At 38.5% G+C, this 19,749-nt stretch overlaps 1 protein-coding gene across 1 annotated transcript in view; it reads right to left on the reverse strand.

The window, feature by feature from the left end:
• BMP6 (bone morphogenetic protein 6) overlaps positions 1-19,749 on the reverse strand; it is a 170,320-nt gene that overhangs the window by 33,063 nt on the left and 117,508 nt on the right. Inside the window, exon 2 of the mRNA XM_037842748.1 lies at positions 1,627-1,819. Coding sequence (XP_037698676.1) covers positions 1,627-1,819 — 193 coding nt within the window. The remainder of the gene's footprint in view (positions 1-1,626; positions 1,820-19,749) is intronic.

A 19,749-nucleotide genomic window follows, 5' to 3' on the forward strand; every position in this document is an offset into this window, starting at 1 on the left:
TGCCAGAGAAATATAATGGAATAAATAATTCAGCAGACTGAAAATCAATGGCTAAGGCATTTCCAGAGAATTATTGAATACCCATTCTCTCTGAAGTATCGTATTGAAAGAAGAAAATCTAGGAATGAATAATTTTGTTGGGGTTTTGAGAGATGTTTTCAACTGTCAAGCCATTAAATATACTTTTATTTAGGAGTGAAAATCAGACATCAGAAGACTTCCATTTCAAAATTTAATCTATCATAAAGATTCCACAATGGCTAGATTCTACTTATTAACTTCCCAGCTAAAAATTTGCAGACAACCCTCAGTGTGTATGTAAAACACCACAACATAGTGGGGGGTGGGAGGAAACATAGTAGATAAAAAACATACATCATATAAGATAAAGGAAACATTAAAAAAAAAAATACCATAACGTGTCTCCAAAGCCTAACACTGTCCTTCCTTCTTCTGTTTGCCCCATTACAGACTTGAATATACACAAGGGCTGAATGCTGACAATTCTCTCAAACTGAAACAAATCTTTCATTGGGCAATGGTGTTCATTATTGTTTTAGTGTGCTTATTTGTGAAAGACCCATACATAGGTCCATTAAGTTCAGGAGAAACCAAAGTCATTGCTAAACCATTGGAAATTGTTGGAAGTCAGACTTTCAAGACCAGAAGCAAGAATCCTGACTTTGGTTTATAAAACCAAAGCTAGCAAATCCCTTGTCAAGTATGCAAATATGGGGTCCCTGCCCCCTCTGTATTTTGTTCCTTTGATTTTTATCCTCATACCTACCATAAATTTTTATACCATCATATCACATGCTGAATTTCTACCTTGTGCATATCCAGAACGATACAGCAATGCTAATCTACGCTGCATCTTTTTTTTTGATTCTTGTGAACTACTAAACTGACCCCCAAATACTAAGGAAAATTCAAGATCATTTGGCTTATTTTTTGTGTACTACAGGTTTGAACTAACTGCTGCAATACTTCAGCTCTCAGGCTCTCATATCCTCCATGGATATCAGTCCATGGATACTTTCCTTTTTGCTAGGCAGCCTGTCTATATACCTCATTTCAGCTCTTTTGTAAAAAGGACTGGCCTCATTTCAGGAAACAATAATAATATAAGTATATAGAAAAAAATTGATTGTTCCCTTGTATCTAAATGATAAAAAAAAAGTTTGAGACATCTGTTATATGCACACACTCAAAGATAAATGTGTGTTATATGTACAAATACACAGCATTGCATTTGCTTGCATAATTAACATCCGTAAGCATCCTTATACACTCTTCAGATGTGTATTTATTTTGGCCAGCCTCCCCCGTCATTTGAATGTGGGGACTCAACGATAGAGGGAAACTTATTGCCAGTACGTTACACGGTTCTCTGATCACAAAGGATGCTCAGTAAATACCGTTCACTGGCTTGCTAAGGAAAAGAAAAGTATTTGGAAAATCTGCAACTTCATAGCAAAAAAGTCTTCTTGCCAGCTAAACACTCCCATTCGGAACCAACACCCCATCATCTTTACAGGCTGCCCGACCTCCAAATCACCTTCCACCGACATGCTTGATTTTATGTGACGACAGGTGAGCGATGGGGACTTCCATGAGCCCACCTACCTGTGCTTGTGCTCCTGTATGACTTGATAAATGCTGATGAGAAACGTTTGGTTTTTAAAGCTCCCCACAACGCAGTCCTTGTAGATTCGGAACTCTGCAGCCGTCACCGCCTCGCCCTCAGGAATCTGGGACAAGTTGAACTTGAACTCCTTGTGGTGTCGCTGGTGAGGGGAGAACTCCTTGTCGTGCTCCACTACAAGATTAAATGGAGAAAGAGTGACAACTATTGTTACTTGACTAGGTGCCAAGGGCTCACCTCCTGAAAGTTTCCCGGTTTTACTCTGCAAGTGGATTACCGGTTTCCAAGGCTTATTAGAGGGTTTAGGGACAGCAAAAAGGACACCGGCTCTGCTGTCAGGCAGGCTTAGGGGAAAATCCTTATTTGATCCAAGGATTAAAGAAAATCAAGAGATTTTAGTTAGTTTAAATACTTTAGTTTAAATGCATAGAGGCCACTTAGATAAAACCCTTGGCTTCAGGGTTCTGTGTCTGCAAAAACAGGAATAAGATGACTTCCCAGGGATGCTGTATGAATTAATGAAAGAATGAACATGAATGCATCTGACAACCCTGGTCCCGATGATTCCCTGGCAGTCATCCCTGTGGCTTTTCCTTTCTTCTGGTCCATCTCTCACCATCAACAGTTGACGGGACCAGGGGTTGCCCTGAGTGGATGTTTATTTGGTAGGAGCCTGTAGTGGTGGCAGAGAGCATTTCGCCTGGTCTGAAGCTTGAAGGGTCTCAAATTTTGACTGCTGTGTAGTGGAAATTTTTGCTGAGGGGTTAAGACCAAAGCATCAGAAAAGGTGTCATTTTGATGGAAGTCCACTGCCCCCCCTCTATTAGCGGAATCCCAGGGTTGAAAAGAATCTGAGGGAAGATACCTCAGTTCTTGAATCTTTTTGAACCTCCCTTTAATCTAATTGTACAACCCAAGGACAAGAAAAGAGATCTGGAAGTTAATCACCAATGGCACAATTATGCCATTTTGTATTAGTTTAAATTGGAGGAAAAAAGAGAAAAGGATTGAGTCTAATTTTTTTTTATAAAGTTCTCTTCCTGCACAAAGATAAGTTATGGGAAACTGCAATTATTAATGATCATTTTTCAGAGGCAAATTTGAGGTGTCTCCATAAAGTCCTTTGTGAGAGAAATGATATCAAACCTCACATGCTTAACTCATAATCTCTGTAAAAGAAAAACAGGAATGCTCTCTTTCCCACCAGAAATCCTTGATTGTTTTCCCCGAGTTAGGAAATATTTCCGCCCCGTTGCTGCTGCTAGTTTTTTCCTGATGGCAACCACAATGAAATCTCACGAACAAATTAATCCTTTATGGCGGAAGCTTCCCAGGGTTTGTGGATAGAGAAAATACCAAATTATGTGCCACCTCCAACTTCCCAGTTTCTCCCACATGGATTGTTTCCCATAATCACCAGAGAAAAGTGTCAGAGATTTCAGCTTCACTAAAAAAAAAAAAAAAAAAAAAAAAAAAAGAGCCAGTAACTTTTTAGAAGAATCTAAGTCCTCAATGACATTTGCAGAAACTAAGGAAAATTAAGTCATCTTCAGATATGAGGTTTTACACATAAGAAATTTCTGAAACTGCCTCATGACTCTGTAACCAATCTTTTAGATTGACGTGATCTCTCTTTGTATTTGGGGGATTAAAAAAAACAAACAAGCTTTGGCTTGAATATAAAATGAGGTCCAACTAGAAAGTAAATCATGGTTCAGTCCCAACAAGGGAGCAGGTTTTCTAATTAATGGCTAAGCCTGAAAAGCAATATTGTTGGGGAGTTCACGCAAGGACACCCACACACGACGGTATCACTTTCCCCTAAAACTGATCTGCCTTTTGAGTTTGATATGTTATCATTCTTGGTTAAAAAGTGAATCAAATCTGATTTCCCAAAGAGCCTTTCTAAAAAGTAGTCGCACAGCCTTTCCAGTGGGTCCTTTGGGAGCTTAATTTTAATTTGGCTAAATGAAAAGGAATTCTTAAGATTCACTTGAGATTCACTCTCTATCTATTAATATAAACAACAGTCAGAAAGAAAAAAAACATGGACATGAAGCAAGATGTAAGACAGTAACTTGAAGATATTTCTGTCATAGTCATAGAGTAAAGGACAGAAATGTTAATAAGTGAAATGTATGGTAACTAGAATTTAAAGAGGATCCCCCAGCCACAGTAAGCCCTTGGGGAGCCCTTCACCCAGTCGGCTCTGGGCTGACTCAGTGACTTAACAGAGACCAACAGAATGTAGAAGTTATAGTGCGTCACTTCTGAGGCTAGGTGAGAAGCAGCTTGGGACTTCCTTCTGCTTTTGGTATCTTGGAATAGTTGTCTGGGGAAAGAAAATCACCAAGTGAGAAGTCTGACTCCTGGAAACCTCCATGCTGGGAGGAAGCTCAAGCTGGCCAGAGGAGCTGCCTGGAGAGAGAGCTGATGCACCAGGCATGCTTTAAAGAAGCTGTCTTAGATGTGGAACCCAACGAAGGCTTTGGGTGATGCCACCTGCAGCTACCATTGGACTGCAACTGCACAAGAGACGGGGAGCAAGAAGCCCTCAGCTGAGCCTGGTCAACTCACTTTATGCCACCGTGTTCTGGGAGATTTGTTACACGGTAACACAACTAACACGAGAAAAGAGAGGACAGATGGGGAAAGGAAAGGAGAGAATAAGAGAGATAAGTGAAAAGCTTGACCATGCTAGGATGGGGAGAAATTACATTCAATAAGGATTGTGCAGTGCTGGGAGGTAATAGGTGGTAAGACAGAGATGTGACAGGAGAAAGAATCCAGAAATGATCAAATTGAAGCACAGTTTAAAGGATTCATTTTATCACAATGTACATTAGAAATCATTGTCTTTTTTTAAAAAAGTTTTATTGAGATATATTCACACACCCAGTCACCCACAGTGCACAATCAATTGTTCACAGCACCATCATACATTTGTGCATTCATCACCAGAATCAATTTTTGAACTTTTCCTTACTCCAAAATAAAAATAAAAGCAAGAAAGAACACCTAAGTCTTTCCATCCCCTCCATCCCACCCTATTCTTCATCTGAAGAAATTGCCCTCCAAGTACATTTTCCTATTTCTCCTCTACCAAGACATCATCTTGAGGGACTCTGAACTTTCTTCTGCTTTTCTTTTATCTTCCTCCAAGAAAATTAATGGTTACCTTAGCCCCAAGAGTCTCTGGCTGCTCCTCACCACCTTTTATACTCTTTCACTCAACTCTTTTACTTTCTAGTCATCTGAGCCTCTCCCTCTGCCTCTTAGCTCAAAGCTGTACCACCATCCTCACTCTCTCCATGAAACTTTAGTCATGGATCATTAAAGACTGCCTGAAACTCCTTTCTTCCACACTCATTAGCCTACAGTTGAAGTTACACAGTATATTTGGTAACTTCTCACAAAAGGGTATAGGAGATAAATTAAGTCATTGTCTACATTTGCATTTGAAGACCACTACGACAAAATAGTAATGATTCCAATGAGCTCAGCAATTCCCTCTTCAATTCTAACTGAATTTGATTCTGGAATCCCTAATATCAGACAGTTCAGAGAATATGAGAGGGAGGGAAAGAGCAAAGATGTGTACAATTAAGTAGCAGCCAAGAATACTAATGAAGTGTCAAACTGTGGAACTGGTTTTGAATTCCAGTCCATCTTTCTGTTACCTGTGTGACGCAGAGCAAGATATTAGTCAGTGTTCAATAATAATTAAATGGGAATAACATTTCTGATGATTAAGTAAGGCAATCTATGCAAAATACTGAATGGTAGTAAGAGCTCACTAAATGTTAGTTATGATCATTGTTAGCTATTATTTGAGAATCTAGCTCCTCTGAGTTTAGAGTATATCTTCACTGAGTAGCTCAGATTTTCTCTTGAGTCTATCTATAGGGCTGATTAATGCTTCCTCTAAATTGCTTTTTTTTTTTTTTTTGGTTCTCTCTAGGTGATTTTTAATATTTTCATGTATGTTTGTCTGCATTTTCTGTATTTTCTAAAAATGAACTGATATTACCTTTGTAAAAGAGCAGAGTGTAGGGGGATTTTTTTTTTATCTTCATTTTATTGAGATGTATTCACATACCACGCAGTCATACAAAACAAATCGTACATTCGATTGTTCACAGTACCATTACATAGTTGTACATTCATCACCTAACTAAATTGCTTTTTTAAATTAGAGAAGTGCATTCTATGAAAAGGGCAGTTAGTAAAATCATCGTACTAATTATAAGCTTTGGTGTTTGGCTATTAAACACAGTGCTGTGTTGTCTGAGGCAATGAGTCCTAGAACTTTTTCTATTTCAAGGACCAGTGAAACATTTTTAAAAATGATTACTTATAAGAGATCAACTACTTTTTCTACTTGCCATTTTTTAGGACAATAAAACAAACAAAACAGTGTTCTTTTAATTGATTTTGTTTCTAAAGTCCCTTTTGACACACACGCACACACAAAAAAAACAATAGGAAGGACATAATTGAAGAATAGAATACAATCCTTTAAATAAATTTAGCTTTATTTTTAAAACTTACTCTTCTCTCATTTTGCCACAGATTGTACCAACTGAAATTTCAGACCAGGACCAAATCATTGCCCAACATTTTTTGAATCACAGTTCCAAAGAACAAAAGTTACTGGTTTAAGATTAACATTTTAAAATTATATAATACTGATAGATGCAAAAAAAATAGGTGTAACTTACTTAAGTCATGGAGAATAAAGCACTGAGGAAACCATCACCCCACCTAAGAACTAGAACATGAAAAATACCTTTGAATGACCTGCGTACTCCTTCCTGATCCCACCCCCACTTCTGCCCAAGAGGTCCCCAGCCTTATGATTAATGTATTTATCATTTCCTTGCCTTTTAAAAGCATACAGCTTTACTGCATATGTGTTTATCACTAAACTGTGCAGTGTTTAGTTTTTCTTTTTTCCCTTCAAGTCTTTCCTTTCAGAACATATGGAAATCTTACAGGTACCTGTGGAAAATATAGGCATGGTCACAGTTAAGAGTGAAGGTAACCTAAACAACTGGTCACGTTGTCTGTCAGCTGGGGAATAAGTTCAAGTTCTGTGGGTGTGACCTGGGACAGCCCTGCAGGGAATGGTTGACCAGATCTCCGCTCCTCCTTCACCTCGATTCTAGATGGATCCCTTAAAAATACAGACATTTTCTCACATGATCACAGTGCATGATCACACCTAATTAAATAAAAATAATCCTGTGTATCTTCTGATATCTTGCCCATAATCAAATTTCCTCAGTTATCTCCATCTGTCTTTCTATATCAGGTGTATTGGAATCAGCGGCCAAACAAGGTCAACTCTTTACACTTGGTCGTTCTCTCTCTTACGTCTCACTATTGTTATTTTAAAATCCTCCATTGTCATAGTGTATACAACTCAAAATTTTCCATTTTAACCCATTTCAAGTATATAATTCAGTGGTATCAGTCACAATCACAATATTATGCTACCATTACCAACATCCATTACCCCAACTTTTTCATCACCTCAAACAAAAACTCTGCACACATCATTCCCCTCACCCCCTGGCAATCTGTAATCTATTATCTGTCTATGAATTTGCTTATTGTATGAATTTGCTTATTGTATATTATTCATATAAGCGAGACCATACAATGTTTCTTTTTTGGATCTGACATTTCACTCAACCTGATGTCTTGTAGGCTCATCCGTATTGTAGCTTGTGTCAGAACTTTATTACTTTTTATGGCTGAATAATATTCCACTGTATATATAAACTACATTTTGTTTACCCACTCATCTGTTGAGTGCCTTAAGTCTCTCTTTTTCTTTTAATCATCATTTTATTGAGATATATTCACATACCACGCAGTCATACAAAACAAATCGTACTTTCGATTGTTTACAGTACCATTACATAGTTGTACATTCATCACCTAAATCAATCCCTGACACCTTCATTAGCACACACACAAAAATAACAAGAATAATAATTAGAGTGAAAAAGAGCAATTGAAGTAAAAAAGAACACTGGGTACCTTTGTCTGTTTGTTGCCTTCCCCTATTTTTCTACACATCCATCCATAAACTAGACAAAGTGGAGTGTGGTCCTTATGGCTTTCCCAATCCCATTGTCACCCCTCATAAGCTACATTTTTATACAACTGTCTTCGAGATTCATGGGTTCTGGGTTGTAGTTTGATAGTTTCAGGTATCCACCACCAGCTACCCCAATTCATTAGAACCTAAAAAGGGTTGTCTAAAGTGTGCGTAAGAGTGCCCACCAGAGTGACCTCTCGGCTCCTTTTGGAATCTCTCTGCCACTGAAGCTTATTTCATTTCCTTTCACATCCCCCTTTTGGTCAAGAAGATGTTCTCCATCACACGATGCCGGGTCTACATTCCTCCCCGGGAGTCATATTCCACGTTGCCAGGGAGATTCACTCCCCTGGGTGTCTGATCCCACGTAGGGGGGAGGGCAGTGATTTCACCTTTCAAGTTGGCTTAGCCAGAGAGAGAGGGCCACATCTGAGCAACAAAGAGGCATTCAGGAGGAGACCCTTAGGCACAAATATAGGGAGGCCTAGCCTCTCCTTTGCAGCAACTGTCTTCCCAAGGGTAAAACTTATGGTAGAGGGCTCAACCCATCAAACCACCAGTCCCCTATGTCTGTGGTCATGTTAGCCACCATGGAGGTGGGGTAGGCGAATACCCCTGCAATCTCCACAGGCTCCGCAAGGGGGCACCACATCTTTTTTTTTTTCCTTGTTTTTCTTTTTTTTATTTTTTTAACTTTCCCTTCTTTTTTAAATCAACTGTATGAAAAAAAAAGTTAAAAAGAAAACAAACATACAATAAAAGAACATTTCAAAGAGACCATAACCAGGGAGTAAGAAAAAGACAACTAACCTAAGATAACTGCTTAACTTCCAACATGTTCCTACTTTACCCCAAGAAAGTTACATAGTATAGCAACATTTCTGTGAACTTGTTCCTACTATATCCATCAGAAATTAACAGACCGTAGTCATTTCTGGGCATCCCCAGAACGTTAAATAGCTTATCTGTTCTTCTTGGATTATTGTTCCCCCTTCCTTAATTGCTCTCTACTGCTAGTTCCCCTACATTCTACTTTATAAACCTTTTGTTTTACATTTTTCAAAGTTCACATTAGTGGTAGCATATAATATTTCTCTTTTTGTGCCTGGCTTATTTCGCTCAGCATTATGTCTTCAAGGTTCATCCATGTTGTCATATGTTTCACGAGATCATTCCTTCTTACTGCCGCGTAGTATTCCATCGTGTGTATATATCACATTTTATTTATCCACTCATCTGTTGAAGGACATTTGGGTTGTTTCCATCTCTCGGCAATTGTGAATAATGCTGCTATGAACATTGGCGTGCAGATATCTGTTCGTGTCACTGCTTTCTGATCTTCCGGGTATATACCGAGAAGTGCAATCGCTGGATCAAATGGTAGCTCTATATCTAGTTTTCTAAGGAACTGCCAGACTGACTTCCAGAGTGGCTGAACCATTATACAGTCCCACCAACAATGAATAAGAGTTCCAATTTCTCCACATCCCCTCCAGCATTTGTAGTTTCCTGTTTGTTTAATGGCAGCCATTCTAACCGGTGTTAGATGGTATCTCATTGTGGTCTTAATTTGCATCTCTCTAATAGCTAGTGAAGCTGAACATTTTTTCATGTGTTTCTTGGCCATTTGTATTTCCTCTTCAGAGAACTGTCTTTTCATATCTTTTGCCCATTTTATAATTGGGCTGTCTGTACTATTGTCATTGAGTTGTAGGATTTCTTTGTATATGCAAGATATCAGTCTTTTGTCAGATACATGGTTTCCAAAAATTTTTTCCCATTGAGTTGGCTGCCTCTTTACCTTTTTGAGAAATTCCTTTGAGGTGCAGAAACTTCTAAGCTTGAGGAGTTCCCATTTATCTATTTTCTCTTTTGTTGCTTGTGCTTTGGGTGTAAAGTCTAGGAAGTGGCCGCCTAATACAAGGTCTTGAAGATGTTTTCCTACATTATCTTTTAGGAGTTTTATGGTACTTTCTTTTATATTGCGATCTTTGGTCCATTTGGAGTTAATTTTTGTGTAGGGGGTGAGGTAGGGGTCCTCTTTCATTCTTTTGGATATGGATATCCAACTCTCCCAGCCCCATTTGTTGAAAAGACCATTATGGCTCAGTTCAGTGACTTTGGGGGCCTTATCAAAGATCAGTCGGCCATAGATCTGAGTGTCTATCTCTGAATTCTCAATACGATCCCATTGATCTATATGTCTATCTTTGTGCCAGTACCATGCTGTTTTGGCAACTGTGGCTTTATAATAAGCTTCAAAGTCAGGGAGTGTAAGTCCTCCCACTTCGTTTTTCTTTTTTAGAGTGTCTTTAGCAATTCGAGGCATCTTCCCTTTCCAAATAAATTTGATAACTAGCTTTTCCAAGTCTGCAAAGTAGGTTGTTGGAATTTTGATTGGGATTGCATTGAATCTGTAGATGAGTTTGGGTAGAATTGACATCTTAATGACATTTAGCCTTCCTATCCATGAACATGGAATATTTTTCCATCTTTTAAGGTCCCCTTCTATTTCTTTTAGTAGAGTTTTGTAGTTTTCTTTGTATAGGTCTTTTACATCTTTGGTTAAGTTTATTCCTAGGTACTTGATTTTTTTAGTTGCTATTGAAAATGGTATCTTTTTCTTGAGTGTCTCTTCAGTTTGTTCATTTCTAGCATATAGAAACATTACTGACTTATGTGCATTAATCTTGTATCCCGCTACTTTGCTAAATTTGTTTATTAGCTCTAGTAGCTGTATCGTCGATTTCTCAGGGTTTTCTAGATATAAGATCATATCATCTGCAAACAATGACAGTTTTACTTCTTCTTTTCCAATTTGGATGCCTTTTATTTCTTTGTCTTGCCGGATTGCCCTGGCTAGCACTTCCAGCACAATGTTGAATAACAGTGGTGACAGCGGGCATCCTTGTCTTGTTCCTGATCTTAGAGGGAAGGCTTTCAGTCTCTTACCATTGAGTACTATGCTGGCTGTGGGTTTTTCATATATGCTCTTTATCATGTTGAGGAAGTTTCCTTCAATTCCTACCTTTTGAAGTGTTTTTATCAAAAAGGGATGTTGGATTTTGTCAAATGCTTTTTCAGCATCTATTGAGATGATCAATTGATTTTTCCCTTTCGAGTTTTTAATGTGTTGTAATACATTGATTGTTTTTCTTATGTTGAACCATCCTTGCATGCCTGGAATGAACCCCACTTGGTCATGGTGTATGATTTTTTTAATGTGTCTTTGGATTCGATTTGCAAGTATTTTGTTGAGGATTTTTGCATCTATATTCATTAGGGAGATTGGCCGGTAGTTTTCCTTTTTTGTAGCATCTTTGCCTGGTTTTGGTATTAGATTGATGTTAGCTTCATAAAATGAGTTAGGTAGTGTTCCATTTTTTTCAATGTTTTGAAAGAGTTTGAGTAAGATTGGTGTCAGTTCTTTCTGGAAAGTTTGGTAGAATTCCCCTGTGAAGCCATCTGGCCCTGGGCATTTATTTCTGGGAAGATTTTTGATGACTGATTGGATCTCTTTGCTTGTGATGGGTTGGTTGAGGTCTTCTGTTTCTTATCTGGTCAGTCTAGGTTGTTCATATGTTTCCAGGAAATTGTCCATTTCTTCTACATTATCCAGTTTGTTGCCATACAGTTGTTCATAATATCCTCTTATAATTTTTTTAATTTCTTCAGGATCTGCAGTTATGTCACCTTTTTCATTCATTATTTTGTTTATATGGGTCTTCTCTCTTTTTGATTTTGTCAGTCTAGCTAGGGTCTTGTCAATCTTGTTGATCTTCTCAAAGAACCAACTTTTGGTGATATTTATCCTCTCTATTGTTTTTTTGTTCTCTATGTCATTTATTTCTGCTTTAATCCTTGTTATTTCTTTTCTTCTACTTGGTTTAGGATTGGTTTGCTGTTCATTTTCTAGCTTCTTCAGTTGATCCATTAGTTCTTTGATTTTGGCTCTTTCTTCCTTTTTAATATATGCGTTTAGTGCTATAAATTTCCCCCTTAGCACTGCTTTTGCTGCATCCCATAGGTTTTGGTATGTTGTGTTCTCATTTTCATTCGTCTCTATATATTTAGCAATTTCTCTTGCTATTTCTTCTTTAACCCACTGATTGTTTAGGAGTGTGTTGTTTAACCTCCAGGTATTTGTGAATTTTCTAAGTCTCTGATGGTTATTGACTTCTAATTGTATTCCATTGTGGTCAGAGAATGTGCTTTGACTAATTTCAATCTTTTTAAATTTATTGAGGCTTGTTTTATGTCCCAGCATATGATCTCTTCTGGAGAAAGTTCCGTGAGCACTAGAAAAGTATGTGTATCCTGGTGATTTGGGATGTAATGTCCTGTATATGTCTGTTAAATCTAATTCATTTATCAGATTGTTTAGGTTTTCAATTTCCTTATTGGTCTTCTGTCTGGTTGATCTATCTATAGGAGAGAGTGATGTGTTGAAGTCTCCCACAATTATTGTGGAAACATCAATTGCTTCCTTTAGTTTTGCCAGTGTTTCTCTCATGTATTTTGTGGCACCTTGACTGGGTGCATAGACATTTACGATTGTTATTTCTTCTTGCTGAATTGCCCCTTTTATTAGTATGTAGTGGCCGTCTTTGTCTCTCAAAACATCCCTGCATTTGAAGTCTATTTTATCTGAGATTAATATTGCTACACCTGGTTTCTTTTGGCTGTAGCTTGCATGAAATATTTTTTTCCATCCTTTCACTTTCAGTTTCTTTGTGTCCCTGTGTCTAAGATGAGTCTCTTGTATGCAACATATTGATGGTTCATTTTTTTTGATCCATTCTGCGAATCTGTATCTTTTAATTGGGGAGTTTAATCCATTTACATTCAACGTTATAACCGTGAAGGCATTTCTTGAATCGGCCATCTTATCCTTTGGTTTATGTTTGCCATATTTTTCCCTCTCTCTCTTAATATCCTTTATTGTACCCATACCGAATCTCTTTAGTACTGAACCTTTCTCCAAGTCTCTCTGTCCTGTCTTTGTTTCTCTGTCTGTAGGGCTCCCTTTAGTATCTCCAGTAGGCCAGGTCTCTTGTTAGCAAATTCTTTCAGCATGTGTTTGTCTGTGAAAAATTTAAGCTCTCCCTCAAATTTGAAGGAGAGCTTTGCTGGATAAAGTATTCTTGGCTGGAAATTTTTCTCACTCAGAATTTTAAATATATCGTGCCACTGCCTTCTCGCCTCCATGGTGGCTGCTGAGTAGTCACTATTTAGTCTTATGCTGTTTCCTTTGTATGTGGTGAATTGCTTTTCTCTTGCTGCTTTCAGAACTTGCTCCTTCTCTTCTGTGTTTGACAGTGTGATCAGTATATGTCTCGGAGTGGGTTTATTTGGATTTATTCTATTTGGAGTTCGCTGAGCATTTATGATTTGTGTATTTATGTTGTTTAGAAGATTTGGGAAGTTTTCCCCAACAATTTCTTTTATACTCTTCCTAGACCTTTACCCTTTTCTTCCCCTTCTGGGACACCAATGAGTCTTATATTTGGACGTTTCATATTATATATCATATCCCTGAGGTCCATTTCGATTTTTTCAACTTTTTTCCCCATTCTTTCTTTTATGCTTTCATTTTCCATTCTGTCATCTTCCAGGTCACTGATTCGTTGTTCAACTTCCTCTAGTCTTGTACTATGAGTGTCCAGAATCTTTTTAATTTGGTCAACAGTTTCTTTAATTTCCATAAGATCATCCATTTTTTTATTTAGTCTTGCAATGTCTTCTTTATGCTCTTCTAGAGTCTTCTTGATTTCCTTTATATCCCGTACTATGGTCTCATTGTTCATCTTTAGTTCTTTGAGTAGCTGCTCTAGGTGCTGTGTCTCTTCTGGTCTTTTGATTTGGGTGCTTGGGCTTGGGTTATCCATATCGTCCGGTTTTTTCATATGCTTTATAATTTTCTGTTGTTTTTGGCCTCGTGGCATTTGCTGAACTTGATAGGGTTCTTTTAGGGTTTGTAGACCTATTGAAGTCCTTATCTCTAATTTATCAGATCTACAGCTTCGTGGAGTACACTTTCTCTAACTAACCAGCAGGTGGCGTCCACGAGCCACCTGTTCTCCACAAGCCAGTTCTCCCCTGCTTAGCCTTTTTGGTGAGTGGGGGAGTGAGTCTTGTGGGGTCCAATTGGTGTACCAAGCTTGCGTGTGTAGTTGGTGTTGCCTGCCGTGTATGTGGGGCGTGTTTCTGGGCAGTCGGGGAGGGGGGTGGCCCTAACAATCAAATCTCCCTGATGATCCTAGAGTTTTAAAGCTGCTGCATTAGTCTAATCCTTCAGTTCAGTCCTGCCACAGTTTGTCTCTGCCACTGACCCACAAGTCCTTGGTATTGGCATATGGCTCCTGAGACTTGCAAGTGGGCCCCTCTTCCAGGCCGTGCACCCCGGGTCCTCTGTTGAGGGATGACTGTGCTATGTCACAGGTGAGTGCCTTCCCCCCAGGGCAGTTCTGGGCTGCTGGGCTGTGTAGGGAGGCTCCCAGTCTGCTCAAATGATGGCTGAGTGGGGCTTTGTTAATTCACACTGCTCCACCTTCCCAACTCTGGGACAATCAGCTGAGATTGCAGGGAAGGCTAATGTCCACGCCCAGTTTTGTGGTGTGTGCCTGTTATTTGAAGCACTTCCGTCACACTGGGTTGTCTGGGGCAGCTCTGGGCTATGGGGCTGGCGATGGGCAGGAGTGTTTCCTGTCCACCAGGATGGTGGCTGTGAGCGGACACCCCCCTTTTCTTGGGAAGTTGTGGTGTTTAGTGAATTTTCTCAGCCACTGGATTATTGCCTTTTGTCTCAGAGCTCTCTTAGTTCTGCTCTTGGCTTGATGTGCCCAAATTGCAATTCTTTGAAGCTTTCTGTATTGGGCTTCTTAGAGTAATTGTTTTAGAAAAAGAAAAAAGGATTAAAAAAAAAAAAAAAAAAAAGGGCCCTCCTCAGAGGTCTAATGGGTTATTGAAATGCTAATAGACAAAGCAACCAGGGCCATTAAGGAAAGGTCCACAGGGCAGAGAAATCAGCTTTTCTTCGGGATTTGCATATGCGCCTCAAGGCCTGAGCTCCACCCTTCCCCTTTCTGTGTTCACCAGAACTCCAAAAATCCTCTGCTTTTATTTTGGGGTTTTTCGTGTTTTTTTTTTTTTTCTATGCCTGTCTCCTCTCTGCTGGGCTGGTAGCTCTCAGATTCTCTGGTGTCTGGTCTCAGTCTATCTATGGTTGGAGTATGGATCAGTAGAATGAGTTTCCGATAAGGGCTGCCACTGCAGTTCTCCCTTCTCCTTCCCGGAGCTGGCAGCCCCTCCTCCCACGGGACTGAGCCTGGCAGGGAGGGGCGCGGGTCCCCTGGCCGCAAAAACTTACAGATTTCGCTGATCTCAGCAGTTCGACATTTTCATGAGTGTTGTATGAAGTATGCCCAAAGACAGATTGCTCTGTGTTGTCCAGTCCACGCAGTTCCTGGCTTTTTACCTACTTTCCTGGAGGAGTAACTAAAACTTACAGCTCACCAGTCTGCCATCTTGCCCCGCCTCCCCCTTAAGTCTCTTTTAAACTAGAAAACTAAAAATTAGGGAGAAGGCAAGGATGTTCACTTTCAGTCTTGTACTGGAGTCCAGTTCAACACTTCTATGATTAAATCATGGGGAAGAAAGAAACACATTTGAAACTATTGGACTGAATAAGAAACTTTGGCAGGGTTGCTTCTTCAGGTGTTATTTTACTTATTCTGCTATCTTTCATATTTATTGTTGAAAGTTTTTGCATCTGTGTTCATAAGTAAGTTGGGTGCTGTTCTCATTTCATACAACCTTGTCTGATTTCAAGGTATACTTATTCTTTGAAAAGGTTGGGAACAGTTCCCTTTCTTCCTTTTCAAGGAATGATTTCTTCCTTGAGAATTTTGGCAGAAAGTATCTGTAAAATTATCTGGGCCTGGTGTTTTATTTTGGGGAAGATTCTTAATTACTCACTCATTTTCCTTTAAGCATACAGGAATATTCAGGTTTCTGTATTTCTTTATAACTCAGTATGTATAAATCGTATTTTTCTAGGAGTGTGTCAGATTGGTTTAATTTTTCAAATTTATTGCCATAAAGTTTTCATAGTATTCTCTTACTATTTAATCTCAGTCCTATCTATGGTTATTTCTCCCTTTTCATCCCAATATTGTTTATTTGGACCTTCTCTTTCTCTTGATTCAGCTTCCTAGGGGTAACTTTCTTTTTTTTTTTTCCCCGCACTACTGCTTAATTTGATCATAATAAAGATATTTTAATATAGGTATTTCTAAATAGCATCCCACTAAATCTGAATTACTCCAATTAAAGTTGTCTAGAGAAAAATTAAGACAGCACCTATTTCAACTGCAAGACAAGGGAGAAAAGAGAGGAAAAGGGAGGGAAAGTGAATGAACAATCTTTCTATTTAATATATTTATTTTAAGAGTGCTCATATTCATTATTCTCTAACCAACTGACTCACTCTCTGGTTAATTCAATCTAGCGCAGTTAGGGAAATTATACTCATTGTACAATAAGTCTTACATTTTTCAAATGCTTCATGCTTCTACTTACAGTAGCATGCCATATTTGAAGCTCTTCCTTGAAAAAAAATGCCCTTTCCATCAACAAATATACAGGTTTTCATGCTTGGAACAAGATTACTTAACTTTTCGGCAAAAAGGACCTTTCTGGCTATTCTTCTAAGGGTTGTAACAGCAGCCTATTGATTTTTTTTTCCTTTAAACTTCTTATTTTGAGATAATTTCAAACTTAGAGTTCAGTTGCAAAAATAACACAAAACCCATACAGAGAACTCCAATATAACACCTCCACCCAGATACACAGATCCACTAATTTTAACATTTTCCACATTTGCTGTATCAATCTATCCGTCCATCTAATGAAGCCTTTTGACTTTTATGTTGCATGCAGACACTAAATTGAACCCTCTAACTTTTGCTTTAAACACAGTGAGATGACTTTTACCCAAGGGGATCACTGTATATTTAATTATATTCACATGAATGTTCTGTAAGAATTTACAAATATCAGTAAAGTTCTATTTTCCTGACTGCCATAACCGAAATGACTTTTTTAAAACTTTAAATAATTAGAGACTCAAAATTAGTTGCAAGAAATAGTAGAGAGGTCCCATGTATGTACCCTTTGCCCAGCTTCCTTCCTTGGTAATTCTTACATAACTGATATTGACACAATACAATTGATGAGATGGACTCTACTCTAATTTCACCGGTTTTTTGCATGCATTTGATTGTTTCTATTTTTTTTTTTTTTTTTGGTATGTGTGTACATAACTCTATGACATTTTATCTCATGTAATCACCACCACAATGCAGATACTGAACTCTTCTATCACCCCGGAGGAACGCCCTTGGGCTACCCTTTTATTCCAAATGACTTTAAGATGAGACCCAGGATATAGATTACAAAGAGCTTTAGGACCAACTTTACGTGCAAATATACCATCATTAGTAGTAAGGGTTAAAAGCAAATCATTTTAAAGGTTTGAAAAATCACTTTAGAACCATTTCCATACCCAAATATAGGTATTCATTTCACTTTCGGCTGGGAAGAAGCTCAGTAGCTACAGTTATGCACATCTTACCATGGCAAGAAAGAAGTAGTAGATCTCAGCTAACTGAGCAAATAGTCTCAGGCACTTAAATCAATAAACATATGTCAAGAGAAAAGAATTAAAATGAGTAACGGCAGTCTTGATAGAGTCCCATTAATATCAAATAGCCGTATTTCCCATTTACAAGGACTGCTATATAGAAGGGCCAAATTAGTAAAAATCAATATACACAACATGCCTTTTTTCACAATTAAGTTTAACATTTTCCATTGACACACATAAACGGACAGTCTAAAGGGAAAAATAAAGACTAAAAGCTCACCCATACCTCCTACTTCAACTGTAACACGGTAATATGCAGAATGCCCCCCGTTGTGACTAAGAAATTTCAGTCTGTTCTCATTATGTCAGATTGTAAGAGTGCCAAGGACTGTCAAGTGTTTTAAATTACTTATGTAAGTAAACAAAGGATTTTCTCAAAAGATTAGTGACTGAGAGGAGCAAGACAAATAAAAATCAAACTTCAAACTAGTTTGAAGTAATAAGATTCTACTGCTTTTCTTATATTTTCTTGCTATGTTCTTTATGTTAAGTTGCCTTTTAAAACCATAAAGAATCTTTTATAGAAGTGCCTCAGTCTGATAATACAGTATTCCATGTTTTCAATGTAGAGATCTGAAATAAATCAAAATGAATATTAAGAGGTATTTTTTACAAAAGGATCAGCTACTACTCATATTAAAGTCCTGGAATATTGACACAAAACTAAAGCTGCTGCACAGAGGGCAATCATAATTTTTTATTATTAAGTCACGTACAGAATACGTTTTCTTATGCTCCATCAGGGGTATGGGAAAGAAGAGATACCAGCTTTCATCCAGGTTTCTCCATTTTCTCAGCCAAAGATGAACACTTTTTCTGAATCAGGCAGGCAAATCAGTTTGGCTTTCAAAAAGTTGTAAGGAAGAATCTGAAGCTAGAAAATGCTGCTGCATGCTTCCAAAAAATTCTCTTGGACCCTGCTAATTGAGACTCCTAAAAGAATTCTCCTAGAATAAGTTTATGAAAATTCAAACAGAAAGTTTAAATACCAAGAGACCAATGCGTTTTGGTGCATCCCCTTAAAAACCGAAACTGCAAAATGAGTACCATAACTGTATACCATCTGAAATTTTGATTTAAAATCACATTAAAGTTATTCTGATTAATCTAGCAGTAGAAAAGCAACTACCCCAAATGCCATTATTCTTCCCACTGTCACTGAGGGCCTGACACTGCTCTCCCCCTGTCCCATTATTTCCTAATCCTGCTTTTCCCTCATTGCATCTTCCTTTTCCTCACTGTCAGATTTCTGCTGAGTTTTGACCTCAGATTCCTCTTTCCTGTTTAAATCTGTTTTGGATGTGTTGTGTTCATGTACGTAAAGGGTCAGTGAAGCCCAAATGTCCAATGTGGTGGGGACCAGAAGCAAAGCTCCCCTCCAGTTGCGGGCAGAGGGATTGTGGGCTGGAGGGCACCAAACAGCAGCAAGGGGGGGAACACCTGTCCACAGGGAGCTAGCTGACACCTGTCTTCATCCCTGCTCGCCATAGAGGGAGGGAACCTACGACTATCCCTGCAAACAATGAATTAATCCCCAGGCACATGTTTTCAAGTATCTAGGGCCAGGGCCCATGGTGATACCTCATTTCCATCCAGAAAAACTCAATCTCATTTAGAATTGTTGGATTTTTCTGGTGGCTTGAAGCAGGACCATTATTTGGCTCTCTCCATACCCAAGAATGCCTTTTTTTTTTTTTTCAGTTTTATTGAGATATATTCACATACTATACAGTCAATCCATGGTGTACAATCAACTGTTCACGGCACCATCATATAGTTGTGCATTCATTATCCCAATCTATTTTTGAACATTTTCCTTACACCAGAAAGAATAAATATAGGAATAAAAAATAAAAGTAAAAAAGAACACCCAAATCATCCCCCCATTCCAATCTTTTTTCATTTAGATTTTGTCCCCATTTATCTACTCATCCATCCATACACTGGCCAAAGGGAGTGCAATCCACAAGGTTTTCACAGTCACACTGTCACCCCTTGTAATCTACATTGTTATACAGTTGTCTTCAAGAGTCAAGACTACTAGGTTGGAGTTTGATAGTTTCAGGTATTTACTTCTAGCTATTCCAATACATTAAAACCTAAAGAGGGTTATCTATATAGTGTGTAAGAATGCCCACCAGAGTGACCTCTCGACTCCATTTGCAATCGCTGAGCCACTGAAGCTTTATTTCATTTCATTTCACATCCCCACTTGGTCAAGAAGATGTTCTCAATCCCACGTTGCCAGGTCCACGTTCATCCCCGGTAGTCATATCCTGCGTTGCCAGG

The sequence above is a fragment of the Choloepus didactylus genome, chromosome 7, assembly GCF_015220235.1.
Source record: "Choloepus didactylus isolate mChoDid1 chromosome 7, mChoDid1.pri, whole genome shotgun sequence".
NCBI lineage: Eukaryota > Metazoa > Chordata > Mammalia > Pilosa > Megalonychidae > Choloepus > Choloepus didactylus.